A 27711-nucleotide genomic window follows, 5' to 3' on the forward strand; every position below is an offset into this window, starting at 1 on the left:
GTGTGTTCAAAGTGGCTAGTGAGATCTGGAAACAAGTTTTCTCACGAAGAGAGCGTCTGGAAAGAATTACACCAACCCATCGTTCTGTTGCCTCCCCGCCCCCCACCCCTTGATCTTTACTGGTAACCGAAAGAGAATATTTTGTAACAAGGCGTATCTGAACTGGAGGCTTCGGTGGGTTCGAACCCGAATCAAGTTCTGTCGGCTCCCGTTGTAGTTTCTCAAATGTTCTGCCACCTGCAGAACATTCAGCCAGGAGTAGAAGCCACATGGGCAGGTCGGTTTATTGTTCGGATTGCTAGGTGCTCCCTGGTCCCCCCGAAAGTGGGTGCATCATGACCTGCTCTGAAAGGTCTCCCATCCACTGCAGTATCACTAGAAAGTACTTGCCTCTGCGTGCCCTTGAACGCCTGTGCTCATTAGCAGGCAAATTACTCTCTCGAAGCTATCCTCCTAACACTATTAGCTTTCTTATGACTCACTGCCCATCTTATTACACAGGAGAGCAGACATGAAACTTCTTGGGATGTGTGCCTGTTACAGACAATATGGGTACTCATTTCGGTAGGGAAAGAAACAAAGACGTTTGGAGCCTGGCGTCTTCTCGAAATCTGAACTCCTAAAAACTCTGATGCATAGTTTGAATTCCATTATATCTGTCGGAAGCAGAAGCACTGGCATCTTTGGGCAGGAGGGCATGTGGTTTCCCCATCCCTTCTGGAAGTTTGTCTCCTTGTGCTGTGCCTCTGGTGTCACGCAGATAAAAGCATGGAAAAATACTCTTAAAAATTATTCCAAGTACCTTTTATGGGAAAGTTACATCCCCCCACCCCCCGCCGAGAACAGTACGAGGTGTTTTCACTCAGAGTTTCAAAAGCACAAACATGCAAAAGTATAGCCTTGGAGAGCGTGGGGGACAGTCATCTGTGTCCCCACCACCTTCTAGCGAATGCCCCCTCTCCAGTGTCTCCGATACCCCCGGGGGAGAAAGAAAGTGTAACTGCCCCAATTGTCATAGAACCTGAATAATGATGGTTCATGAAATGAGCCAGAAAACTCGTGAAGCCTTGATGCTTCTGTTAATTTTACCAGTCATAATGCCAAGTCTCAGGGACAGAAACCCAGAACGAGGACTATGAGCGCCACCTGGTGGCAAGGCCCCCTGCGCCCTCACTTGCATTACCTGAGTGCGTCCCCCCCCCCCCCCCCATCATTTTTTACGCTTCACCTACAGCAGGATAAGCGTGTTAACAGGAATCACGGCACTTCTGCCTAACGGTCACACTGGTGTTGAAGTGAGCCGCGGCAGGGCTTACGAATGCCCGTGAAAATACTGCCAACCTACCTTCCCCCCGACAGACTTGAGAAGCCACAGGTAAAACACACCTGGTGAGGTCAGAGGGTAGTCACGGCTCCTACCCGTATGCCGTGTGCCAGGCGTGATCCGAGCACTTGTCCATGCCCTAACTTATGAAAATCCCCTTACCCATCCTGTGCGGTTGGGACCACCATCACCCCACGTACAGAGTGAATCAGTGAGACAGAATCCGGTGTCCTCCCTGGATTCGTCAGCCTGTAAGTGCCAGAAACAGAGGCGGAGGGCTCCCGGGTCCACGCTGTTGCTCTATGCTGGTTCCTAGAGCCATCCAGCAAGGTGGAAAGAGCTAGAACTGGGCACCTAGACGCTAGCTGAATCATAACTCCGCTCCTGCCTAGCCATGTGATCCCGCGCAGGGGGAGACTCTGCGAGACTCTGTCTGCTCAATGGGAGAAAATGGGAGCATTGACGGGAACCTCGGCCTTCTGCGGCGCTGTGAGGAGCTGTCGAAGTGTCATCTGTGAAAAGGCTTTGTGAGCTCCGAGCGTCCCACGAGCTACGAGCTACTGTTGTTATCTTTTGAGTGAATTACTTTCGTAACCTGCTTCCCTTTCACGAACTTTGCTCTGCCATCCAGTCAGTGCCGGACGATCTGGAACCAACACTTGGTCTGTTTGTGGCTGAGAGTCCAAAGGTGGTCGGGAGGTGTCTGAGGGATCAGGTATCCCCGGTGACAGCTGCTCCCGAGCCACTTTCTGGGCGCAAAGATAAGGTTCATGGTTTCATTCCATAGGACATGGTGATCACTGAAGGAACAGGCCCTCTCCCGTTCGAAGTCAAAAGCACGGCTTTCCCGACACCCCACCAAAGATCAATCCAAATCTGTTGCCCAACTGCGGAGAAGTACCAGCAGATCCGGCAGACCTGGGCAAGCCCCCTCTGACTGTGTGTCGCCTCCTCCCACAGATCAGTGCCCTGCAGAAAGGCTACAACCAGGTGCTCTGCCAGACCCTGTCTGAGAGGAACTCAGAAATCACATCCCTGAAGCACGAGGGCGAGAACCTGAGGAAGGACAATGCCGTCACCTCAGGTGAGCGCTCTCTGACCTGGGCCTGAGAGCTGATGCCCTCCCCCTCCTTCCCAGGCCACGGCAGACATCGCCAGCTCACCACCGAGCCACTGCTCCCTGATCTGGGGCACAGCCTCAGACACCTTCTCAGTGGCCTGTGTCAGTGAGTTCGAGTGCACCCTCGAGAGAGGGGTTTTGCCATCCAGTTTCTAGGGCAGGGCCCGGTAATTATTTGAGCCAAGGTTATCTCTTAGCTGTGTCTGCTGAGCGTCGGCCTCGGCCAGCTGGCCTTCGATGGCAAGCCCAAATGTGGACAAAGTGGGGTCACCACGTTAGGGCACCCATCATCTCACCCATTTCACGCCAGTGCACTCAGGCCCCCGTGAAAATATTTTCTAGTTGGCCCACAGAGGTGGTTGTGTGCTAAAAGCCTTAGGGTGGGAACCAACACACTGTCCAGGGACGGCTGTTTCTTAGCCTGGATCCCTTCGTTCATTCAGCATGTTTATAGAGCACTTACTAGGTGTCAGGCCCTGTTCTAGGCACTGGGGAGAGAGAGCCCTGAGCACACCCTCCCTGTACTCACCGGGTTCACACTTGGGAGTGAGTGACAGACACTAAAAGTAGGTACATAAACGAGCCCATTTCAGAGAAAACTGGGCAGTGTGGCAGCCCCATGCTTCGGGGGCTGAAGCAAAGGGAGAATAGCTCAGTGGGTAGGCAAGGACGGGTCTTTGAAGAGGCGAAAAGGAAGAGCAGTCAGGAAGCCAGAGGGAACAGTGTGGTAGGGAGATCACAAGTGCAAAGGGCCTGTGGCCATGTGAGAGGAGCTGAAGGTGAGTGTGGCTGGAGTGCAGGGAACAGGGCATTGGGGAGGGCAGGGTCAGAGAGGGAGGCAGGGAGGAGGGAATAGATCCTGGGGAGGAGTCTGGGTTTTAGTCTAAGGGTGATGGGAAGCCACTGGGATTTTTAGAGAGAAATCACACGCCTAGAGACCTGGAGAGGATGAAGCCATGAACAGAGGAAGGCGGGGGGAGGAGCGAAGCAGGTGACTGGGGAGCAGGCAGTGAGCCTGGGTTGGGCGTGTTGCTCTCACAGCGCCTGGTACACAGCAGGAGACACGGCCAGAGCTGTAAAAGCCAAGCACAGCGCTGAGCCACGTCGAATCGCCATCTATCTCTATGTGAACTTGTAGGCCGTGCGCCGGGGCAGCCTGACCGCCGGCTTTTCCTCTATCTCACTCTGCAGTTTACCGCCCCTACCTGCACCCCCTCCCCCCCCCCCGACTTGTCAAGCCTTTTTACGCTCTTCGTTGATTGACAACGCCCTCGGATATTTGCTGAGCACTTCCTGCAGGCCGGGTGCTGCTCTGGGCACCAGGAACATAACACGCCGGGCCCCTGTCTCCCTCCCGGACACCCGCCTGTCAGATCTCATCCATGCTTCAGGCCTCTCTTGGATACCACTTTCTCCACTCAGGGACTGGACAGACCCAGGTTGGGGTAACACTGGGGGTGGGCTGGACCCACTCAACGTGCGGTCCCCAGACCAGCCGCATCAGCACGCCCTGGGTCCTCGAGAGGACCACAGGGTTTCAGACCCAGCCCAGGCCTCCTGAACTGGAATCTGCCCTTCGGTGAGACCCAGATGTGTCCTGCCCACATTCAAGTTTGAGAAGCACCGGGCTGGGCTGTGCTGAGCCTCGGGGGCTTACAACAGACGGGCTCATGTCTTTTTTCCATCTGGGGTCCATCATGGGTTAGCAGGGGCCTGGCCCGTGCTGTAGCCCCTCAGGGACCAGGCTGACACAGGCCATCACAGCGCCTGCTTCCGCGATGAGAGAGGCAAGGAAAACGTACAGGGCAGATGGGATAGCAGGGACTGGATTGGCTCTCCTGCCTGAAACAACCACAAGAAGAAAAAAGGCATCTGAAACGATTATTTCCACGTGACAGTGACCCAGGGGAGAGGGAACAAAGCAGACGATCGCCCCAGCTTACTGCCTGCAGACGGGCTCCCGACCACAGCATGGGAAGGAGAACCCAGGCACAGCCCAGTGGGCCCCCGGGTTGAGGGGACGGCATTGGAGAGGCCCACGCAGCCACAGTTTGCTGGGCAGAGTGCCCGGGAGGAGAGGCTGTGCAGAGAGACCGCGCCCGGTGACCTTTAGAGGGTCCCCCGCCCCCCGCCAGTCTTCAGCCGAGTACTGAGAAGCATACACACGCGGACAGGGAAAGAGGACCCAACCGATGCAGAGGGAACAGTCGCAAAGCTCACACAGGCCTGGAATGGTTCACTGTCCCAGCATCCGGAACAGAGAGGCTTCCTAATACACACGGTATCTGGTAGAGACTCAAACAGGGGTTGCCTCGCTTTCCTTTCGGGGCCGCGGCCGCACCCATGAGCGTGCTCAGGCTTCGAAAGAGGCTTGCCTCCCGGGTCCTCCGCTGTGGCACAAAGAAGGTCTGGTTGGATCCCAGTGAGACACATGAAACCGCCAATGCCGGCTCCCACCAGCAGATCCGGAAACTGATCAGAGATGGGTTGATCATCCAGAAGCCTGTGACCGTCTGTTCCGGGGTTCGATGCCGGAAAAACACTTTGGCCCGCCAGAAGGGCAGGCATACGCACACTGGTAAGAGAAAAGGTACCGCCAGCGCTCGAATGCCTGAGACGTGACCTGGATGGGGAGGATGAGAATTCCGTGTCGGCTGCTCAGAAGATACCGTGAATCTAAGGAGATTGCCCGCCACACGTGTCTCACAGCCCGTACCTGAAAGCGAAGGGTAATGTGTTCAGAAACAGGCACACTCTCACGGAGCACATCCAGAAGCTGGAGGGAGGCAAGGCTCGCAAGAAGCTCCTGGCTCACCCCGCGGAGGCCCGCAGACCTAAGACCGAGGAAGCCCGCGAAGGGCCGTGAAGACTGGCTCCAGGCCAAAGAGGAGGAAATCGCCAAGACTCTGTCCAAGGAGGAAGAGGAAGAGACCGAGAAAGAAGCCCCTCTCTGTCGTCTGTACATTTGTGGCTTCAGCAACAACACAGATCAATTATTCAATAAAACAAACCTTTATCTGCAACAACAACAAAAAAAGAAAACCAAAACGCGTTGCCTCAGTTGTAAGGCCAGATTACATCCCGATGAAAGTTCTGGTCCCTCCTCACAAAGCATGAAGGCAAGTCCCAAAGGGACCAACCTGTTTTCAGAGTAACTTCACTGTGTCCTGTGACAGAGCCTATTGTTGAAAGGAAATTCTGGAACATCTTGTCCCTTATTTCACGTACCTTCTTGATTGTTACCTACCGACAAAATTGGGCATAATCGGAAAAGAACCATGTGAGATAATCCAACCCCACAGCACCTCTGCCCTCTTCTTTCCACTTGTCCTCAATACGAGAGCCCAGTAATGTATGAGTTACCTACTGCTACGTAACCGCTTATCCCAAAATGTAGCGGCCGAAACAACCACCACTATTTAGTGTCTCATCCAGCGTCTGGAGCTCGGGAATCTGGGGGTGACTTGGTTCTCAGGGTCTCCCATGAGGCACAGTCAAGATGTTGGCTGGGGCAACTGTCCCATCATCATCTAAAGCCCCAACAGAAGCCAGAGGATCTGCTTCCGGAATGGCTCGCCCGTGTGGCTGTTAGTTGGAAGCCTCTGCTCCCCACAACGTGGGCCTCTCCCTTGGTGGCTTGAGTGTCCCCACAACATGGCGGTGGGCTTCCCCCGCTAAGTGAGTGATCCAACAGAGAGCAAAGGGGAAGCCGCAAAGTCCTTTATGACCCACCTAGGAAGTCCCATCTTTTCCGTAGTATCATTACTGATTAAACACCTCAGCCCTACCCGTGGTGGGAGGGTGCTGTGCAAGGGCCTGATCTGGGAGGCGGGGATCACTGGGGCCATTTTAGGAGCTGGCTACCACAAAAAATAGTAGGTGCCACCATGTGGCAAACACTGTGAGTTAGCCACTCTCCTATGTTCTCTATATGTTTTCAAAGCCTCATAATCACTCTGTGGGGGAGATACAGTGAAAGGTACTCGTAAGGAAAGTAACAGGTCCAAGAATGCTAAGTGGTAGAAACAGGTTCCAAAGTCAGGCGAGCGCGAACCCCACCCCTGACAGCCTCCTTCTGCCACAAGTCTTTTTGTGGCTCTGGTGAAAAGCTCCTGGTGCTCCCCTGTTCTGGGCCTTTGGTCCCGAGGTATGTTCCCCATGGCGTGTCGCCTCCTGCCGAACCTGAGCCCACAGGGGCCCCGAAAGGCTTTCCGTCTCGCGGCGACACTCGCTGACTTCTTGTTCCCACCGAGGTCTTAAACAAACACCGTTCAGCTCACTTCAGTGTTATCCCTGTCCCAGCTCCGGGAGCCCGGACGCATCCTCCTCGGGTGTAGACGAGCACCAAGTGTGGCCGGGGCTTGGAAGGGGCTCGGCCACGGGTTGGCTGAGAGCTGTGCTGACAGTAAGTCTTACTGCCTCTTTGACCTCTGCGGGTCTTTGCTTTTTTCTTTAACAGGGATGGTGTCATCTTTGCAAAAGGAAGTGTCAACAAGGGATGAGCAAATTCAGCAACTCACACAAGAGGTGAACCAACTAAAAAGTGAGAACAAAGAAAAGGAACATCAGCTTGAAGCCCTCAGCTCCAGAGTGAGTGTCAGGTCACCATCACCATAGCGATGCCCCCCAAAAAGCAACCAGCAGAGTCCCATGACTCATCCCCTTTAACCTGGCCCCCAGCTTCGAATGCTACTCTCTCCTCTCCCACCACCGCGAGAGGAGGCTGGTGGCCGAGGGCATAGGGAAGGCACAGGGAGTCTGACTGGCGGGTGGCCCAAAACACGAAAGGCACACGAGGGGCCAGCTTCTGTGCAAGCTAAGGAGCTTTTTAAACGTAACTTTGACTCTGCAAATGCGTCCTTCAATCCTGACTTTATTTTTTTTTAATTTTTTTTAACGTTTATTTATTTTTGAGACAGAAAGAGACAGAGCATGAACGGGGGAGGGTCAGAGAGGAGGGAGACACAGAATCTGAAACAGGCTCCAGGCTCTGAGCAGTCAGCACAGAGCCCGACGCGGGGCTCGAACTCACGGACCGCGAGATCGTGACCTGAGCCGAAGTCGGACACTTAACCGACTGAGCCACCCAGGCACCCCGCAATCCTGACTTTAGACTCCTGATCCTGTAGAATAAGGTGTTTGTTTGTTTGTTTGTCTGTTTGTTTTGAAAGAGAGAGAGAGCATGAGCAGGGGAGGGGCAGAGAGAGGGAGAGAGAGAGAGAGAGTCCCAAGCAGGCTCCAAATTGTCAGCGCGGAACCCAGTGCGGGGCTTGAGCTCACAACCATGAGACCAGGACCCGAGCGGAAATCGAGAGTCAGACGGTCAACTGACTGAGCCCCCAGGCGCCTCCAGGAAGGTTCCTCGGTATTTGTGTGGTTTGTCTGTTTCCCTGAGTCGAGGTAAAACCGAATAGCTGTCATCTCAGGCGACAGCTCAAAGATTCACAGTGGTCGTCTGATCAGGGTTACCGGGGTGGAGACAGATCTTGGAGTTCCAAAGATAAGGCACAAGGAGTAACATCTGGTGCTTAGCACAACGCTGTTTGGAACTGAGAAAAGGCAGAGCGTCAGCTTTGGGGCCGGACAGACCGGGATCTGATCCCTGAGCTTTCTTCTGTGGTAACGGAACGGGTCTCCATTTCCACATCTGTGAAACGGGGGGAAACAGAGGCATTTTCTGAGAAGTGGGATGCTGATTTCAGTCGTGCTCTTCTGCCTCTGCGCCTGGCCAGCCGCCTGGTGAGCCCTGCACAGTCATTTCTCCCAGGCAGACTGACGCCCTGGACACAGGGGGTCACAGCTTTATGGGGGTGCATGCGGATTGCCAAGGGGAAGAGATACGGGAAAACAGCGCCTGTTTGATTATCCAACTTCCTGAAGTACATTTGGATTCTTTTTCTCCCCATTTCCCCCTCCTCATCGCCCTTGGAACGAGGTATTTCTTCTCCACTATCAGGCCCCCAAGGGTGAGGCTCTCGTGAGCCTCTCGGATACCCGTCTTTCCTTTTTCTCCTTCCCTTTGTCACGCGTGTTAATTTTAGGAAAAGAAGTAGATGAGGTTGAAAAGCAAAATTAAAGAGCTAGAAAAGACAGTGCTACCCCTAGAAATCCACATTGATATTTGAATGTATATTAAATTCCAGACTTGTTTCCATCTATTATAAATTTAAAAAAAATATTTAAAATTTTATACTATACACAATTTTTTTTTTTATATTTTAACTACTTAGTGTTTTCCCGTGTTAATAAATAAAAGCTCCTATCATGGGTCCTAAAAGCTACAAAATATCTCACTGGTCCTAAAAGTTACATAATATTTTCCTGGATGTGCACAAGGTAATAAAACGATCCAGTTATCAAACATGGGTTGTTTCTTTTTTTTTTTTTCCTCTTTTTTTTTTTTCCTCTGTTGCTAACAATACTGTCAGGAACACCCTCGAACCTACAGATTTGTTGATTTCTCTGATCATCATCCTTAAGACATACTACTAAAGTGGCAATTTCTGGGTCAAAAGAAGGCACATCTTTATGTTCTGAATGCGTGTTGCCAAGCTGCCCTCCAGAAAAGCTGTTTCCTTTACGCTTCCTCAGCCGGGGCAGATGTGTCTCTGAGATGTGACTCACAGAAAGCTCTAAGAGCCTTCCAGGTTCACTTAGGAAGCTCCTCTGTGTATTCCTGAAAGCCACTTTTGGCTGGTCACAGAGGAAAACACACCCAATTCCTCCACCCTTAGTACCCAGACTCTGCAAAGCTGGGTCTGCCCTGTGGTGTAGATTGCTGACTCTTAAAAGAAGAATTTAGGGGCACCCAGGTGGCTCAATCGGTTGAGCATCTGACTTCAGCTCGGGTCGTGATCTCATGGTTCATGGGTTCAAGCCCCACGTCAGGCTTTGCGCTGACAGTGTGAAGCCTGTTTCAGGTTCTCTGTCTCCCCTCTCTGCCCTTCCTCCACCCCTGCTTGCGCTCTCTCTCTCTCTCTCTCTCTCTCTCTCTCCCCCTCTCAAAAATAAATAAACATTTTTTAAAATTTTTTTAAAAGAAGAATTTGGACATGTTCTCCCCAGAACTCGTGAGAGGGTGAACTAGGAACTCCAAGCGTCTCGTCTGACACAAATGGCCTCGCCTCCCTTGGAATTTGGGGATGTGATTGGATTAAACAACAGGAACTGTTCTTAGGGGCAAATATGGGGACTCTGGACCCACGGCCAACCCCGCGGCCTGTTGACCTTTCTCTGTGTAGTGCTACATGCTGAAAGAAGAACTAAGAAAGGAGGATTCTCAGAAGGAGCACCAGGAAGCCCAAGGGAAAGAGTTAAAACTCTGCAAAATTGTGAGTTGAACCTCCTCCCTCCTGGGTGTCCCCAGAAAGGCTAGACTTTGACCTTCAGGGTTTTGGGGGTGTTGGGGAGGGGTTCCTTGGCCCATTGGATAGCACCAGCTCGGGACTTTAATGATGGCTTGTTAACATCGTCTCCTAATTCTTTGAAATGCTGCCTCCAGCCCCAAGGAAGAGATGGGTGAAAATAGGGAGACAGGATGCTCTGGGCGTGGGTTCTGGCCACCTCACCGTGTTCGCCCTGGAGCCGGGCAGGAGCTGGGCTGGGCTGGGGACACACTCTGTGGCCCCTGCCCGTGGCTCTGTGATGCCCAAACCTTCCTGTTCCACCGTCTCAGTTTATCATAGGCAGGGGCACTGTCATTAACAGGAAATTCTCCCTGAAGTATTTTTACTGGAACATATCAATTTTACACCAATTCATAAAAACAAAGCAAAAAGGAGAGGTATCATTTGGCTTATGTAGACGACGACTTTGGAAACAAATAACAAAAATACGAGTACTGAAATGAAATCATTCATTCCCTGTGCCAGCTGAATCCTCTCGCATGTATGTTTCCATTCATTGGGAAATACAGCGCCTTAGACACCGGGAGACGTGCTCTTCTCTGTGTTAGGAACATTGCTATTTTCTGCCTCAAGGGGGAAAAAAGAAAAATTTCCCTGTCCTGTCCTTCCAGACTGTGTCCATTGTGTCATCCAAGCAGCCCTTATTTAGACTGATTTCGAAAAGAGTTTCTCAGAAGAGTTTCTGATGAGTTGATGGACATCTTGTACTGTTTAATGCAGGGTCTGTGCTGATTTTCAAAAGAAACTAATCATTTTCCTATACCCAATTTCCCATATATCAATTGAAAAAAACATCTACTTTGCCCCGCAGATGTAGAATTTTCCCCCAAGGGAAGCAATTAAGCTCATACCAGATTAGGTTTCTGCCTTAATGAACCCAAGGAAATGAGCCACAGAGATTCAGAAGATTCAGCAACTCTTACTTCCTGTTGTTGAAACTGTTTCAGCAAATCCAAGACATGGAGAAAGAAATGAGGAAGCTCAGGGAGGAGCTGAAGAAGAGTTGTACTGAACAGAACATGATCTCCAAAACGCTGCGAGAAAAGAGTAAGGTAAGACAAGGACGGGGTGGCCCTGGGCCAGGCTCTCTGCACTCATCATCTCCGTGAATCTCACAACAACCCCGTGTGGTCGATACCGGTATTAACCCCACTTCAGGGCTGAGAAACTGAGGCTCGCAGAGGCAAAGGACATTCCCCAAGTTCACACAGGTAAAGTATCTGTACGACTCAGAACTTGAACCCAGGTCTGTCTGACTCCAGTGCTCCCACGTGTAACCACTAGTCTAGACTGACTGCCACTCTTACTTGTAAAAATTAATCCAGAAGAGAACCGATCCATTAAACCAAGCTTGCCAATGATGTCGTTCAAACTTAAATGGTCTTTGGGTTGTTTCTTGGCCGCGTGTTCTCTCAGTCATTGAAGGGGTATATTTTTTAAAAATCTCACGATTGCGGATTTGTGTGTTCTGCTTTGAGTATCGCCAGCTTTTGCTTTGTGTGTCTTGAGGTTACGTTACCAGGTTCACTTGATCTTAGCCCAAAGGCCGAGAAGCGATACGTTACTGAGTTCGTATAAAGTTAGAATTTTAATACTTCTCAGTGGAAAAAAATCCCTTTGCTTATCATAAAATGTCCCTCTTAACTCTAGTAGTACTTTCCCCTTAACGTCTGCTTTGTCATTAATCTAAGCTACGCTGGCTTTTTTTGGTTAGAATTTTCATAGCGTATCTTGCTCCTACTTTCTCTGTCAGTCTTTAAGTTTTAGACCTATCTCTTCTAAATAGCATATCGTCCTTATAAAACCCACTTTGACACTCTTTGCCTTTTAGCCCATTTATATATGATGTGGTTGCTGGTGCATTGGGGTTTAAATCTATGTTCCCGCTCATGGCCACCTGTACGATCTAGGCAATGTTCCCTTTTCTTCCTTTCTTGCCCTTTTTTGAGTTAGTGGTTTCCTGTCGTTCCATTTTTCTCTCTACGAGCTTGGAAAATCTTTTTTCTTTTACTACTCTTTTAGCAATAGCAAGACCACAGCATTCAGCCTTGACTTCCCAAAATCCAATATTAATTGAGTTTTTCACTCTTTAACTATTCTTTGAATGGTCAGCCTAACGACTCTAATCTGCGTTTTTGACTTAACCAAGATCCAACATTAGCTGATAATTGTGCCCTTCTCCTTGATAAGGCAGTGACTTTAGAACACTAACTTCACTCGCCCCCTCCAGATTTGTATGCTGTTGTTACCATTTCTAAACTATTCCCTACATTTTAAACCCCAGAAGACCTTTATCAGTATTTCTACGTAGTCAGTATTCATACCCGCACATTATGTTTTCTGCTGTCTTTTCTGCATCTCTGATCATCCATCTGGGATCATTGTTCTCCTGTTTGAAGAACATCTTTTGGTGTTTTTCTTCGGCGTGGCCGTGCTGATGACAAATTCTCCCAGATTTCCACACACACGCACATCTTTGGAAATGAATATTTAACCTTCGTTCTTAAAACACATTTTGACTGACTGTCAACTTAGCAATAGCATTCTTCAGCACCTTACAGATAGCATTAGGCCCATCATCATTTGATTGTCTCTTGGATCACGTTGTTTCTCTTTACAAGTCATTTAGAAGCCTAGGGGCGCCTGGGTGGCTCAGTCAGTTAAGCGTCCGACTTGGGCTCAGGTCATGATCTCACGGTCCGTGGGTTCGAGCCCCGCGTCGGGCTCTGTGCTGAGCGCTCAGAGCCTGGAGCCTGCTTCCGATCCTGGGTCTCCCTCTCTCTCTCTCTCTCTCTGCACCCCCCACTCTCACTTGGTCTCCCTCTGTCTCTCAAAAATAAATAAATATAAAACAATTTTTTAAAAAAACAAACCTCAATAAAAAAGATGTGTAACCGCGCGCGGGACCTTTATGTAATCTGTCTTCTCTGGCCGCCTGTAACTTTTTCTTTTCCCTTGATTTTTAGCAGCTGTATTACGATTTATTTGGGCGTGGGTTCCTTTTTACTTACCTCGCCTGGAGTTCTTGTGGGCTTCTTGAATCCTCGGCTGGGTGTTTTGCATCAGTCCGGCCCTCAGGTGCCATACCACACAGGCGGCGGAGAGCTGCCGGAGGCTTGTGAACAGGGAACTGGCGTGATTGCATTGTGGTCGGTGATACCGATGGACACGATGGCCATAACCCCTCACGTACCAGGCATTGTGCCAAACATTTCGTCCCTCTCAAGCGTTTATCCTGTCCAGTCTACAGACTTGGGGGTCGGGGCTCCCAGTTCCTGGTAAGGTGACCAGCCCACGGCCACGCTGTCAGCGGGTGGCAGAGCCGGGACGGGAGGCCAGGTGTGTCTGGCTCCAGACACAGAGCGTTTCCGTCGCCACAGAAAGTTCCGCCAGACCGAGCTGCTCCGTGGCTTGGTCACTCTCACGGCACCATGAAGAATGTGCTGGAAGGAAAGAAACGAGAGGGAGGAGGCCACTTCTCGGGGCCCAGAGGTCCTCAGTGCCTGGAGAGGAGATCCAAGCACGGGCTTGGAGATCGCTGGGCGTGGGAGATCGAGCAGGGAGGCGGCGGAGGACGACCCCGAGCGTTGGGGTGGGGAGCGGGGGTGCCATCCACCGGGTGGGGAGCGCGGGTGAGGGCAGGGTCCTCTGGGGCTGCACTGGGCTTTCAGAGCATATAACAAAGTCTGCTGAAATAGAAGTTGGAGCGTGTTTAGATGCGGGGGGATGTACGGGGAGGAAGCGAAGGCCCCGAGAGGCTGGATGGCTTTTCCGAAGTCCCATCGCTTGTTCCGGGCTCTTCTGCTGAACCCCACTGCTCAGAACAAAGCTCTACAGGGCTCTCCTGAGCCTTTCACATCTGTGGCTTCCCTCTTCAGCCCCACCGAGAAACAACTCGTGAAGGTGTTTCAGCACCGCACCCTCACGTTTATTCAGGGGAGTTTGCTGGCTGGCCCAGTAGTGCCGGGGCCCTGGGCCCGACAGGTGCTTCCAAAATGTTCGAAAACGAACAGCGCAGCCGCAGGGTCCCATAAAAGCCAGCAGAGGGCAGCATCGAGCACCTGAAAGCTCCCCTCGCCTTGACTATGATCCAAGCAAGGGGGAAATAGATGGGCAAGTTTTCCCGCTGCAAACTCCTTCTTTTCAGGCTGTGCTTCTTAAAAGACATTGTTTAGCAAGTCCCTAAAGTTCACCGGTGAGTGCCGAAGGCAGCAATGACAAACAGTTACGATAATAAGCCCGATAAGGCGCATGGTGGACATTCCTGTCCACTTGCACAGGTTGCAACGGCTGGTGCATTTATAGACCCTCAAGCAGCACTGGCGCTACTCTAAACATTTTGAATCCCCGTAATAACCCTACGAGGCGTACTAGGATCATCATCCCCATTTGACAGATGAGGACACCGGTCGCGGTGGTCACAGCACTTGCTGGGGACGCAGCAGAGGTTTGGAGCCTGCGATAGGATGCATTTGAGCCCGGGGTGCAGAGCTCGGCCCTTTCCCCTGGAGGAGGGTGGCTCCTGTGAGCCCGCCTCCACCCTGTGCGTGACTGTGACCCCCACCACCTGGGCTGCAGCCGCCCCTGCCCCCCCCCGGGATTCCCCCCCCCCCCCACAGGGCCATTAGACCTGCTAGAGGAGTTCCCCTGGAGTGCGTTGTCCCATTAGCAGCGAGCACATGCTTCCGTCATCATTTCAGGTCGAAGAGAAGCTTCAGGAGGATTCCAGAAGGAAATTGCTCCAGCTGCAAGAAATGGGGAACAGAGAGAATCTCATTAAAGTCAATTTGGAAAGGGCAGTAGGTCAGGTAGGCGAGCTCCAGAGCCCCCTTCAGCGGCCCACCCACGTTCCCCGTGGGTCCTCTGCACCCAAGCAGCTGGTGGGGACGAGTGAGGAGGGCGTCGGCCTTGGTTGAATCCTCCCTCTTATCCCAGAGGAGAAGCCTCGTGTGGCTCCTGCACCCCCGTGGGCACCACGAACAGGCTTTTCCTGCTGGGCAGCTGCCCACACGAACAGTTCGCCATTGTCTGAGGCCCAGGCAGCCCGTCCCGGCTCCGTGCTGGCCCCAATTACCCCGCCATGCGGTTCCCTCTTGGGAAGAGTTTGAGCCTCTTGATCCCACGGTGTTTCTAATCCTTTCTTCCTCACATTTTTTTTTTTTTTTTGTCCTGACATTTAACATCATTTTTCTTCCTCTGGGCCCCCCGCAGTGTCAGAGTCGGTGTCCTTAAGGAAATAAAGTAACACCCCAGAATGTCAAAGCTCACGCTAGATGAGGACGTCCCTGGGCAGGGTGGTGAGCAGGCTGACGGGCTGGTCTGGGGATGCCATTTCTGTAATACTCGGGCCCCAGATGGCCCAGTGGCCCTTCCTCTTATGCGTGACACAGATGTGAGGGCCAGGAGATGCAGACGAGACTTCACCGAAGGCTAAGGGAGAGCAAACAGGAAGCCAGGATGGGGGCACCGACCCTCCAGAATATGGCCCTCCAAGGGCACCTGACCCTGGACTTCTCAAGGGGTTCTCTCCTGGCAAAGCACGGCTCCAGGCAACCCAAGAACAAGTTGTGCGTGTATGTGTTGGCGCCATCGTTTTTCTGGCAAAGAGGGTTCACCGTGTCGCTCGTTGGATCCTCAGAAGGGTCTTCGAACCACCCAAAAAAGTTAAGAACCACGCCTCCGTCCCACGCGGCCCAGCTCCCAAAGCCCTTCCGAGCCTTAAGTGGGCAGCGTGACCGGGCTTTGTCAGAGGCGCATACAAGTTTAGTAACAATGCTGACTATTGGGCAGATCTTAAAGCCCCTTCAACAAATGTCCCCCCGCTCCAGTGCCATCCCCGCCAGGTGCCACCACTCAGCGAGGGCAGAGAGCCCACCGGTCTGAGCCTTCCTTTGTGCACCTTTTCTGCACTCGGTAGTCCCCAATGCACACCTGGTCCGAAGGCGTGATCTTTGTCACTTGCCCAGGCACCAAGGTCCGGGTTGTGGCTCTGGGGAGAAGTCATCCCGGAGGACCCTCAGAGACATTGAGAGCCCTCCGGGTCCAGACTCAAAAGACAGAGCGTGAGCCCTCTCTCTGCCACCTTCCCATCCCACGCCCTTATTTCCATGGCCCTGTTCTCTGTCGGAGACTCTGCCCCTCCCCAGCTCCAGGCCTGAGCCCATCGTTCAGGAGGACCTACCCCTCCACCCCCGAGCTGTGCTCTCTTCCTGGGCTAGTTAGGACCCTCCCCTTGGCTGTGTATCCGGAGGATGGCCTGGAGTGCCTCGAGACCACCACCCTGCCCCCCATCAGCTTTGGGCCGGGTGATTGCAGGGGTGTCCCTAGAAGACTCACCGTTCCACTCCTGGGTTCCCAGAACTCCCCAGCATATAGTAAACCTGTGCATATTAGGACCCTTTGACTTTTGTGTTGTTGTTTATTCACTTAGTTTTGAGAGAGTGAGCAGGGAGGGGCAGAGAGAGAGGGAGACAGAGAATCCCAAGCAGGCCCTGCTCTGTCCGCGCAGAGCCTAACGCAGGGGCTCGAACCCACGAAGCATGAGATCATGACCTGAGCTGAAACCAAGAGCTGGACGCTTAACCGACTGAGCCACCCAGGCGCCCCGGGACCCTTTGACTTTTAAGTTGATTCGGTGGCACCTACGGTCCCTTCAGGGCTCCGTTTTAGAGGCAGTGACCGTATTTTACCAGCGAACCAAAACCCCGGGCCATGTTGGTACATTCCCGGAGAAAGGCGGGCTGCCTCTGCCCCCTCTTCTCGTGGAACTGGACACCTCGAGCTCGTCATTCTGTGTGCCCCGATCTAATCTCATTGTGCCATTCCGTCAGCTGCGATCTGAAAACACCCGCGCCAAGGAGGCGCTCAATAAAAGCTGGCTGATGTGACCGACGTCTCTGCATTCAAGCGTTCGGTGAATGGGGACTGAGGGCCTACTCCGTCAGGCACTGCACCGGGCTCTGGGGACACGAAGACCGTAGGCACAGTCTCCAGGACACGCGTGGTCCAAGGCCCAGAATGGCAGAAGGGAGCACACTGTTCTCTGCCCGGGCACCCGAGCTGATTGCACCATCTCCTGGGGCTGACAGCCTCAATATTTATTTCACAGCCTGGCACCAGCTCAGCAATTATGGAAGAGCCTCCCGGCCCCAGACTCCCCGCCGGGTAATTGGCAGCAAGTGGCTCCTCCGAGGGCGCGAGCGCGTGCGCTGACCACGCGTGCGGGTTGGGTTAGGCAGGCAGACCCAAACAGTCATCAAAGCCTGCTGTCCGGCTCTCTTCCGCGGGCCCCGCCCCTTCCGGCGAGAGGTGACCGTTTCAGTGACCCGTGGCGGCCACTAAAGGCGCGCGGACCCTTCTGACTCCCGGACCCTGGCGCTGGAAGTGCCACGCGCGGGCTTGCCGGCTCCGGGCGGCCCCGCCGACTCTTGTCGCCTTCCCTTTCTGTGCTACAGCTGGAGCATTTCAGAACTCAAATCATCAAGGCCACCTACGGACAGGTGAAGCCGTTCCTGGACAGATCCATCACCGATCAGCAGGTTTGTCTGGAGTTTTCACTTCCTTCCCCGGGACCCGGGCCCCCAGACACGGGGAGCATATGTTTCTGGTTTTGGTTGATGGCACATATTTTTCACGCTGTTGCTACACCATAAAGATTTGTTTTGATTTTATGGGATTTCCTGGCTTTTAAAGTAAAAGCCAGTTAAACTCCCTTGAAACGTTTCTCTGAAAATCAAATTAAACCACTCAGGCCTATTTCTGGTCGCCAGACACACGCATTTACCTTTCGTTAGCACCTTAAAAAAAGGGGTGGGGGGGCGGCCTCTCCGTAAACCATGCCTTCCTTCCGAAGAGAAAAGAGGGCAGTGGGGATGGACTTCTGGCTGTAATGACTGCCTCGTCGTCCTTCCCGACTTTCTTTCCATCCCTCTGTGTCAACACACATAAGAAACCACACCAGGACCTGCTCTACAGCGGCTGCAGACACTGACCTTCTATTAATGAGCCCACAGCATCAGGCTCCGTGTTATGAATCACCACCACAGTGCAGAAGTATCTAGAACAGACCCGTGACAGCGTTACAGATCCTTGGCTCTTAAAAGTCATCTCTGATCCTGGGAAACACATCCTGGGGACAGAGCCAATGTCCTCCTCCGGAGCCATCCCCAAGGCACACGTCAGGACCTCCCTTCTCACCTGTCGAGCCGGGAGCTTCAACCCAATGCCCCCAGCTCCCTTCCCAGGGCCGCCCTGTGCCGTAAACCTTTCTTTCCTTTTCTCTCACCAGTTAATAGAGAAGATTACCCAGGTCACTGAGGACAGCATCAACCTTCAGCAGAAAAAATGGACCCTGCAGAAGGAGACTCAGCTCCACAGCTCCAAACGGGAGGAAATCACAGAGAACGTTGAGAAGCTGAAGACATCTTTAGACAACTGCCAGGTGGCCCCCCTCTGCTCTTTACAAACGTCTCTTTCACCTCATTCTTTTTTTTTTTAATATTTATTTATCTAGAGAGAGAGAGAGAGAGAGAGAGTGTGTGTGTGTGTGTGTGTGTGTGTGTGTGTGTGTGTGTGTGTGTGTGTGGAGGAGGGACACAGAGAGAGACACAGAATCCAAAGCAGGCTCCAGGCTCTGAGCTGTCAGCACAGAGCCCGACACGGGGCTCAAACCCACGAGCCGTGAGATCATGACCTGAGCTGAAGTCGGACGCTTAACCGACTTGAGCCACCCAGGCGCCCCTCTTTTCGCCTCATTCTTGTGCTGCTTGTTTGGGAAATTACCCAGCGCTTTTGGAGCAGGTGGGGCAGAAATGCTCTGCTCTTTTTTCTTTTTGTCCTTTTCTCTTGTTGGAGAAACTTGTTTGGGAATAGAAAACAAAGAGCCCCGGGTGAACTTGGTGTGGCCAAGGGAAAGACGCCCGACACACTCCTAGTACTGACTTGGGGAGGTCCCCGACCCCAGCAGGAAAAAAAAAAATAGCCCCCTATTATTTCCAGAGAAACCAAAGAAATGTTCCTACTCTTTATTTGCAGCTTCTTTTTCTGCCCAGCGATGGAAAGCCTGGTGGTCTTTGTTGTCTGTCTGTCTGTCTGTCTGTTGCCCCTTTTGCTTTTGACTCCGGTGGAGACTGGGACCAGAAGTCGGCCTGAACCCCCAGGGCTCCCACGCGGGCACAGAGCCCATCGAGCAGACAGCCCTGTCTGCTTCCTCTGGAAATAAGCAGCTGCTATTTGGGGAGTCTGTGCAGACGCGGGCTCGTCAGCACCCTTTCAAATCAGGAAACCCCACTCTCTGGCCAGCCCCTCTGTTCATCTCCACAGGGAGTTTGACGTGCAGAAGCACCCCAATCCGATTCTCGTCTCAGCCCGTGGTCCTGGGCCATTTGGCTTTGGAATTGCAGAGACCTAAAAGCGGGGTCTCTCTGACCATCCAGAGTCCAAATTAAGAGTCCAAACACACAAACAAAGGCCAAAGCGGCCCCCAAAACGGGGGGGGTAAATACAACGGAGCGCGCCCCGCGCGGCCAGCACGTGGCACGGCCCGTTTCACGGCAGGGTCGGGAGCGCGGCCGTCCGGGTGCTGGTTTCTGGCGCGCGTCTGGGCTCCTCATGGTGTCGTCTCTTGCCAGGCGTGCATGAAAACGTCCTGCTGTAGCAAGGACCTGAAGAAGGAGGTGGACGTGCTTCAGAGCCTTCAGGTGAGCCCGCCCGTTTCAGGGCTCCAGAAGGTGGCACTGGACATCCTGCGCCTGGCGCTGTCCTGGCTGGAGGACACGGAGCGTCTCCTCGGGGACGTCGGGATCCAGTTATCCAGCTCCGACGCAGGTGACTGGCGCGTTTTCCTTTTTTTTTTTCTCTTCCTCCCATAGTTGCATGACTCTGAAATGTCGCGTTGAATCTTATTGCGAGGGGACATCTGTTGAGGAAGGCTTCTTAGGGATGTGGCCAAGAACTCCCTTCTCCAGACTGACTTGGAGAAGTGATTTTCCTGGGGTGGGAAAAAAAAAAAAAAAAAAAAAAAAAAAAAACAAGTGAGACATGATTACTGAAGAAAAATGAGACGTGACAGAGGCAAAAGGAAAACTAAATCAAAATTCTGCTAAATCCTCCCTTTCAGAAGGAACTACCATTTTATATATATATATATATATATATATATATATATATATATATATATATTTTATAGAGCAGTTTTAGGTTCACAGCAGAAGTGAGAGGAAAGTACCGTACAGAGACTTCCGTGTGCCCCCTGCCCCCCGGCTTGCACAGTCCCCGCCTCCCGCTGTCAGGATCCCCCACCAGAGTGGTGCATTTGTCACAGCTGGGGAACCCACACTGACGCATCAGTGCTAAACCCAGCGTCCATGCTTTGAGTTGGGGTTCACTCTCGGTGTCGCACATTCTAGGGGTTTGAACAGGGGTATCATGACGTGTATCCGCCATCGTCGGGTCACGCAGTACAGTTCCATTGCCTTCAAGATCCTCTGCTCTCCACCTGTCCGTCCCTCCCCCCCCCCGCCCCAGCCTCCAGCTCCCTTTTACCACGGTTTTGCCTTTTCCAGAATGCCGTGCAGCTGGAATCCTACCACCTCTCAGATCGGCTTCTTTCTCTTTCTAATCTACGTTTAAGTTGCCTCCGTGTCTTCTCATGACTTGCTAGCTCACCTCTTCTTAGCACTGAATGATACTCCACCGTCCGCACGTACCACAATCTGTTTAGCCGTCCATTTACCCCTTTTGAGTAAACCCCGGAGGGTATGATTGCTGGAGCATGTGGTACGAGGATGGTTGGTTTGGAGAGAAACCACCAAACTGTCTTCCAAAGGGCCTGCCCCATTTTGCATCCCCGCCAGCAGCGAGTGAGAGGGTTCCCGATGCTCCACATCCTTGCCAGCATTTGATGTTGTCATTGCCGTTCTGTTTCGGGCGTAACTTCCACAGCATCTTCCCGGGGAAACAGCTATGTGGTTCTAGGCGAGTAACTTACCTTCTCTCTGCTTCAGTTTGCTTGCCTATAAAATGAGGATAATAAGGAATAGCCACCGCAAGGCTGTTGTGAGGACTGAAAAATATTGGTATATGTAAAGTACTTAGAATAGTATCTGGCACAGAATAGGCACTACCTGTACATTTTTTTTTTATCGTGGGCATTTAGGTTGTTTCCCGTTTTCCGTACTCACAGATAGTGCTGACGTGAACACGACTGAACACATATCTCGTCGCCTTATCTTTATCGCCTTCTAGGGGGAAGGACATTGAACCGTTTTCACTCAACAAAGTTTCATTGCGTGCCTACGAGACACCAGCCCTGTGCAGGGCAGAGATGTAGTGGGGTCAGAAGCAGGTGGACTCCAGGTCGAGGGTGTATGGGTGTTCGCTATAAAATTCCTCTAACTTTGTCTGAAATTTTTCGTAGTGAAGTATTGAGGGGGCATAGGCACCGTCCCTGCCCTCACAGACCTTGTGGTCTTGGGGAGGGGAGTTGGGCACTAACTGAAAACTCACACGCACATAAAACTTGGATGGTGACAGGTGCTACAAAGGAGAAGCGCGGGACTCTGAGCCGGTCAGGGAGGGCAGGGTAGGAGGACGCGTAGGACGCGTAGGACGCGTAGGAGTTATTTGGCAAAAGGGGGAGGCGAGGGGAGGGGAGGGGAGAGAATTCTGGGCCAAGAGAGCTGTGTGGCGGCGGGGAGGGGAGCATAAAGAACAGAAGGGTCTGAAAGAAATGGGGGTGGGAGGTGGGACAGGGCTGGCAGGGGAAGTGGGCGGGGGCTGTGCCCCTCGGGCTGGCAGGGCCCCCGTAAGAAGCCCTGCTTTATCCTAAGAGCAGCAAGGAGCCAATGAAAGGCTTTAAGTAGGAAACGGACGGAACAGGTTTGCTTTTGGAGATAACGGTCTCAGCTGGGAGTGGAAAATGTGTGGGAAAATGGCCAACACGGAGCGCCAGGGAATCGTTGGGACGCCGTCCCAGGAGATGATGGTGGCTTTAGGGCAGGGGTGGGATAGGGAAAGAGAGAAGGTCCCCAGGCACATCAACAGCCTCTGTGGCGGAATTGGATATGGTTAGAAGAGAAGTGACAGAGAGAAGGGAGTCTATAGACCTCCAGGTTTCTGGCTTGTGTGAAAGGACAGACGCGCTTCCTTCGCTAAAATCCAGTCTAAGGAGCGTTGCACGAAGACCAGGTTTGAAGGAGAAGACGAGTGTGAGGTGCCTGTGAGACATTCCAGATGGGGTGCGAAGGATGCAGCTGTTACCCTGTATGTCTAATCTGGAAATAGATGTTAGTAGTGGTATATCTCCAGAACCCAGAAAGGCATATACCACATAGGGGGTGCCTACAAAAACCATCATTTCTATCCCAGTAACAGTGGGGCCAAGCCACGTGTGTACTGTCCCCTCCCCATGTTCAAGGCCATTTTAGTCATTGTAGCTTACGTCCAGAAATCTAGTCATACACATGCTACCATAAAGAGAAGTGAATTATAAAGTGAATTATAAAGTCTCAGGCCAGCGATTCGAGTTATTTCAGGCAGCATTTCTCAGACCTGCCCTCTCAGGTCTGCAGAGTTCCTCCTATAACTAAGAAGCACTATGGATCTAGAAAAACGAGGTAAAGAATGTAGTGTTCCCAAAATATATTTCTCCTTTTCTACTGTCCTTGCCCTCATCTAACATCTTTGGGAATAATGTCCTATGGAACACCCGTGGGGGAAACACAGACTGTATTCCATGATTGCAACTACGAGGTCCTAAGGAGTCAGACAGGAAGCATGGAGGGTAACAACAAAAAGGTCAATAAGTGGGGCCTGTCCTTCATTCCTTCAGCAGGAGAAGTTGATGGCAAGGGCATTTTCTCTTCCAGTACGAGCAGGATTATGGCAAGGTCCCAAAAGACTAAAAGAAAGGGATGGACTAGAGAATTCCCTCTATCCTCTGTGTTAAGGATTTCCGTACCTCATTCCTAGCCCAGAACCATCTACCCAAGGATGGCGGTGGCCGTGGTGGTGAGGGTGGTGAAAATGGTGAGGATGATGAGGACAGTCGGGGTCTGAGTAAGTAAGGAGGGTGATGGTGGTATGATTATGATGGCGGTGGTGATGATGGTGGTGAGGAGGACAGTGGTAGTGCTGAGTACGACAATCGTGGCGGTGATCAGGTTGCGATGGTGGTGATGGTAGAGGTGATAATGGCAATGACTGCGATGATGGTGGTCACCATTCACTACTGAGCCCTTCTCTTCCAGAAGCTATTCTCAGCATTTCCATATATCATTTCAGTTCATCCTCACAGCAACTCGGCGAGGCAGGTACTATTATCCTCATTTTAGAAACGAAGAAACTGGCCCCAAAACTGCTTTTGTGAGTATTCCAGCATGGTAGGGAGACTCAGGTACTTCACATCGCCGAGGCCAGCAGGGGGTCCCCGGTCATTCACCGCCATCCACAAACACTCCTAAAGGCCTTCTGTGTTCCCAGTTCCCGAGAAAAGGGTAGGAACCATGGTTTATTTAGCTGCTCCTGAGAACTTATCACCATGTTAGGTGTTTTATGTGTGTTGTGTTGTGTCCTTTTATCCTCCCATATCCTAGCGAGCGAGGTACTATTATTGTCTTTATTTTTCAGGTAAGGAAAGCAAGTCTCAGTGATGTTAAGAAACTTGTTCAAGGTCACACAACTGCCACATGGGAAGGTCAGGATTCAAACAGGTCGTTGTGATCCTAATGCGTGTGTGTCTGTGACCCCACGCTCTCTCTGAAGATCCAGAGAGGTACCAGGTACACACCCAGTTCCTAGAGGACAGATTCTGTCATCAGCTTGGGCAGAGACGGAGCTAAGAGTTCTCCCTCCCCAAGGTGAGCTGCCCTCTCTGATGTGCACCACGAGCCAGGCCCAAGGAAGACTCCATTTGCACGACACAGCAGAATGTTTCTGAGCCCGGGCTTCGGAGACCAGCTGCCAAGTCTGAATCTCAGCTGTGCGCTTACTAGTTGTGTGAGAAGGTTGCTCGACTTCCGCGTGCCCGTTTACCTGTTCGTAAAATGGGAATAAAGTCCCATAGAGATGTTGTGAGGATTAAAATGCTGAGATGCATGTGCCGATCACGGAGCCTGGGCCACGCGGTAAGACTTAATAAACGAGAGCTGCCATTGTCACCAGCCTGAAATACCTGTGGACCTAATTTGACCTAAATGTGGGTCAGATAGGTATACGCACGGGCTCTCCAGCTTGATTTATTCTCACCAAGGTAACCTGACCCGCAGCCTCTCGCCCATCTCCATTTGGCAGCAAATGGGATTTTCCGAGCCATGAGCACTCAGTTGGGTTGAACCCACAAGAGCCCTTCCCAGGCCTCCTTCCCAGAGTCATGACCATGGGCTCAGTGTCTCAACAGCCAGCTGGTAAAGGTGGGATTTGGTTCAGATTCCTCTGACCTCCCAGCCCCTACTCTTTTTTCTTTCATTTTTTTTTTCAACGTTTATTTATTTTGGGGACAGAGAGAGACAGAGCATGAACGGGGGAGGAGCAGAGAGAGAGGGAGACACAGAATCGGAAACAGGCTCCAGGCTCCGAGCCATCAGCCCAGAGCCTGACGCGGGGCTCGAACTCCCGGACCGCGAGATCGTGACCTGGCTGAAGTCGACGCTTAACCGACTGCGCCACCCAGGCGCCCCCCAGCCCCTACTCTTAACCACCACGCTACCTGCCTTTTCCAATACTGTCCTAAAAGATAGAGTTCACCTAACAGACTGGGTCTATAAACCCTGAAATGAATCCCCCGGGAGAAGGCAGGTCGACTAATGTTAAGGGAGACTCGACTTGGAGTATTGTTGGCCACTGTCCTCGGTGGCTCAGAAGGTCGGTGTTGCCACTAAAGATGTGACTGGTCAAGGATTTGCTGTGTGGTCCATCTGGGAAGATGCAAAACGTCTCAAGAGGGACCTTGAAAGTTAGCCCCCACTCCTCCTGCCTGGTTTCTCGGCTTCTTTTGATAAAGGAAAAGAAAGAACTCTACATTTTTCTCGCAAGGTCAGTTGTTTGTGTCTATTTCTGCAAGACTTTGTTACAGATAAAAGGCTTCCCTGCATCCATAAAAAATCACTCTTTCTCAGATATCCAAAATATGCAGCATTTTTACATGAAAAAAGCCAAGTTGTAATACAATACGCACAGTGCTCCCGTTTTTAAGTATCGGTACGGAATCAAAAGAAAAGTCCGAAGAAAAAGACACACAGGTGTTGGGAGTATTTTCCCAGCGTGGTGGGACTGTGTAGGACCTTCACCTTCACTTGGTCATTCATCAACTGTTGATTGCAGGCCTACTGTGTGCCAGCCAGGGAGGCTAGAGCAGGGAACAGTCTCCACGTTATGGATGTCTGTAATGTTTGGGTTTGTGTAATAGACACATATAACTTTTGTAGCCAGAAATATAATGAAGAATTGCCTCTTCTCGAAAAGAGAGAAACCCCGTAATGACTACGGCTCATCATGGAACCCAGACGCACGATCACACACTCCCTCTTCTCCTTCGACATCCTTGAGTCCTTCCTCTCCCTAATCCTCTCTGGATCCCCACTCCTGCTTTGATCCCTCCCCTTGGGTTCTTGAGTCACGGGTTGTACCCCAATTGAGCCACCCCAAATCCATTTGCTCCTATAGCCGTCGCCAACATTACCCAGGCCATCTTGCCTTCCCTGCCATCTTGATGTCCTCACAGAGCACTTCTCCCGTCACTTAAAAGAGAATGACAGACCCGGGGCTAGATTCTGCGCCTACCACTTCCCAGCTCTGTAGCTCAACCTTGCTGAATTTCTGCTGCTTCACGTACAAGGGCAAACACATTTCCTTGCTGGGCTGTTTATCATGGCTAGAAAATATCACGTGTAAAACTCCTGGCGTGGTGCCTGGCACACAGCAGGTACTTAATACTTGATAGCTATCATTATAATATTACTCTTCTACTCTTGCAGGCTGGAAATTCTCAGAAAGTTGCACTGCCAGGGATCAAGGCCCCAGGCATGAACATATTCAACTCCCTTCCTTTCTCTCTCTCTCTCTCTCTCTCTCTCTCTCTCTCTCTCTCTCTCCCCCCACCTTTTCTCCCTTCCCCCTCCAAATTCCCGCTATAGTCTCACTGCTTTCGCCAGATGCAGCTCTTCCCTCCCTGTGTCTCCCATTCTCTGTCCCTCCCAGGGGAACCCGTGCACAAGGTCTGGAATTACAACTTCCTTCTCTGGCATCAACCGCTTTTCTCTTCCTCTTAATCCTTCTCTTGCCATCAAACATGCGTTTCAAGATGGCAGTCGTTCCCTGGAACCGGCTGCCTCTTTAGCTCTTTTTCTGTTCCTGGCACTCCCATCCCACCTTGGATCTTGCAGAAGTGTGTTACGCCCTGTGTCTTCATTGCAAATTTCCTACTCTGGCTCTGCCTGCCTGCTTTACCCCTGCGTGTAACTGACATGGAGCCCCGCCTGGACTGGCAGACCCGCCATCTTTCCCCAGCCTGCATTCTGTCCGGCTCCCCCAACGCTCTCGGATCTCTTCCAGGAAACACGCTCAGCCCTTGGCTCCCCCAGGCCTGGTGCACCCTGCCTGTCTCTTGACCTTCTTCATTTGTTTTCAGCAGCCCCTTTCCCCTATTCCTGTCCCTACCTGAGTGTTTCCTCCAGTGGAGTCCTTGGCCCTCCCCTCTCTCGTTTCCTTTCTTATGAAGGCAGTCTCCATCCAGGCACTTCCACAACCACTCCCGTGGCGGCGATGGCCACGTGCACATCTCCACATGCCGTGCCACCAAGAATGGAAGTACAGGTTGGGCACCACATAAGGCAGCAGGTGGGACCCCTGGCAGGGGCCGTGTCCACCAGGAGGAAGGGTGGTCTCTCCTGATCCCATGAAGACCTTGGGTGGACTGGGCCGGGGTGGTCCTGCTCTCGTCCAACCACCTCTCCTTAGAGTCCTTCTGGTACCTCAAATTCAACACGTCTGACACCGAGCTTGTAGCTCCTGCCTCCTCACCAGCCCTTACACCACCCTCACCTGTCTTCTCTGTCTGACAATGGAGCCACCATTCTACCCCTAAGAGGAGATTTTTCTCTCTCTCTTTTGCTTATCCCCATTTCTCCCTTCTCCCACCCTAGTTTACAACATCGGCCCTAAAGACCTGGACGTCCGTGGGCTCCCAGCCTCTAACTCTCAGGAAGGCATTCAGCCACCAGGAGACATCCGGCAACGTCCGGAGACATTTCGGTTGTCACGCCCAAGACGGGGGGTGGCGCTCCTGGCGTCCTGCAGTGCCCAGAACAGCCCCCACAGCAGAGAATTTGTCTAGCCCAGCCTATCCACGGTGCTGCCATCAGGGAACGTGCTAGTTCCTCCGCCTCTAATTCGCCTCAGCTATTTTTCTGAAAAGACAAAAGGAGCAAAACAAGAAAACACTCCTCGTCAAGGCAGTTAGTTCACCTGCTCCATCGGCAACTGAAGCAGCAGTGACACGGATGCTAGGGTCCCACCGAGTCGAGCCCGAGGCCCGGCTCAGCTGTTTGCCAGCCTCGCGGCACTCGGCAGCCGCACGTCTCGGAGCCCGGCTGCCTCCCCTGTCACACGGGGTGACGATCCGGTGACACAGTGCGGTGATGCACTGATCGCTTGGCAGAGGGCCGGGCACACGGGACCTACTCTGTACACGTCAGTGACGTTTGGAGCCAGTTCACACATTGTGGCTACTGTTCCGGACCGGCCACCACTCGACCCCAGCCTTCCCCCCAGCTCCACCTTCTGCTTCCCTGCTGGCGGCGTCCGAGCAGCCCAGTTAAGCTCAGCGCCCTCGAGGGCTGTGCACTCCCTTCCCCGACCCCCCACCT

The 27711-nt window shown here is 52.3% G+C and overlaps 1 protein-coding gene and 1 pseudogene across 8 annotated transcripts in view; both read left to right on the top strand.

The window, feature by feature from the left end:
• FHAD1 (forkhead associated phosphopeptide binding domain 1) overlaps positions 1–27711 on the top strand; it is a 122417-nt gene that overhangs the window by 45430 nt on the left and 49276 nt on the right. For 7 of the 8 annotated variants that reach the window (XM_030326293.1, XM_030326292.1, XM_030326298.1 and 4 more), the window contains 8 exons: positions 2285–2408; positions 6904–7034; positions 9686–9775; positions 10798–10902; positions 14551–14658; positions 17305–17388; positions 18138–18290; positions 19480–19675. In XM_030326293.1, the coding sequence (XP_030182153.1) occupies positions 2285–2408; positions 6904–7034; positions 9686–9775; positions 10798–10902; positions 14551–14658; positions 17305–17388; positions 18138–18290; positions 19480–19675 (991 nt within the window). The remainder of the gene's footprint in view (positions 1–2284; positions 2409–6903; positions 7035–9685; positions 9776–10797; positions 10903–14550; positions 14659–17304; positions 17389–18137; positions 18291–19479; positions 19676–27711) is intronic. The other variant, XM_030326296.1, reaches the window with a different exon arrangement.
• LOC115521300 lies at positions 4788–6679 on the top strand (annotated as a pseudogene).

Source organism: Lynx canadensis, chromosome C1 (assembly GCF_007474595.2).
Source record: "Lynx canadensis isolate LIC74 chromosome C1, mLynCan4.pri.v2, whole genome shotgun sequence".
NCBI classification, from domain to species: Eukaryota; Metazoa; Chordata; class Mammalia; order Carnivora; family Felidae; genus Lynx; species Lynx canadensis.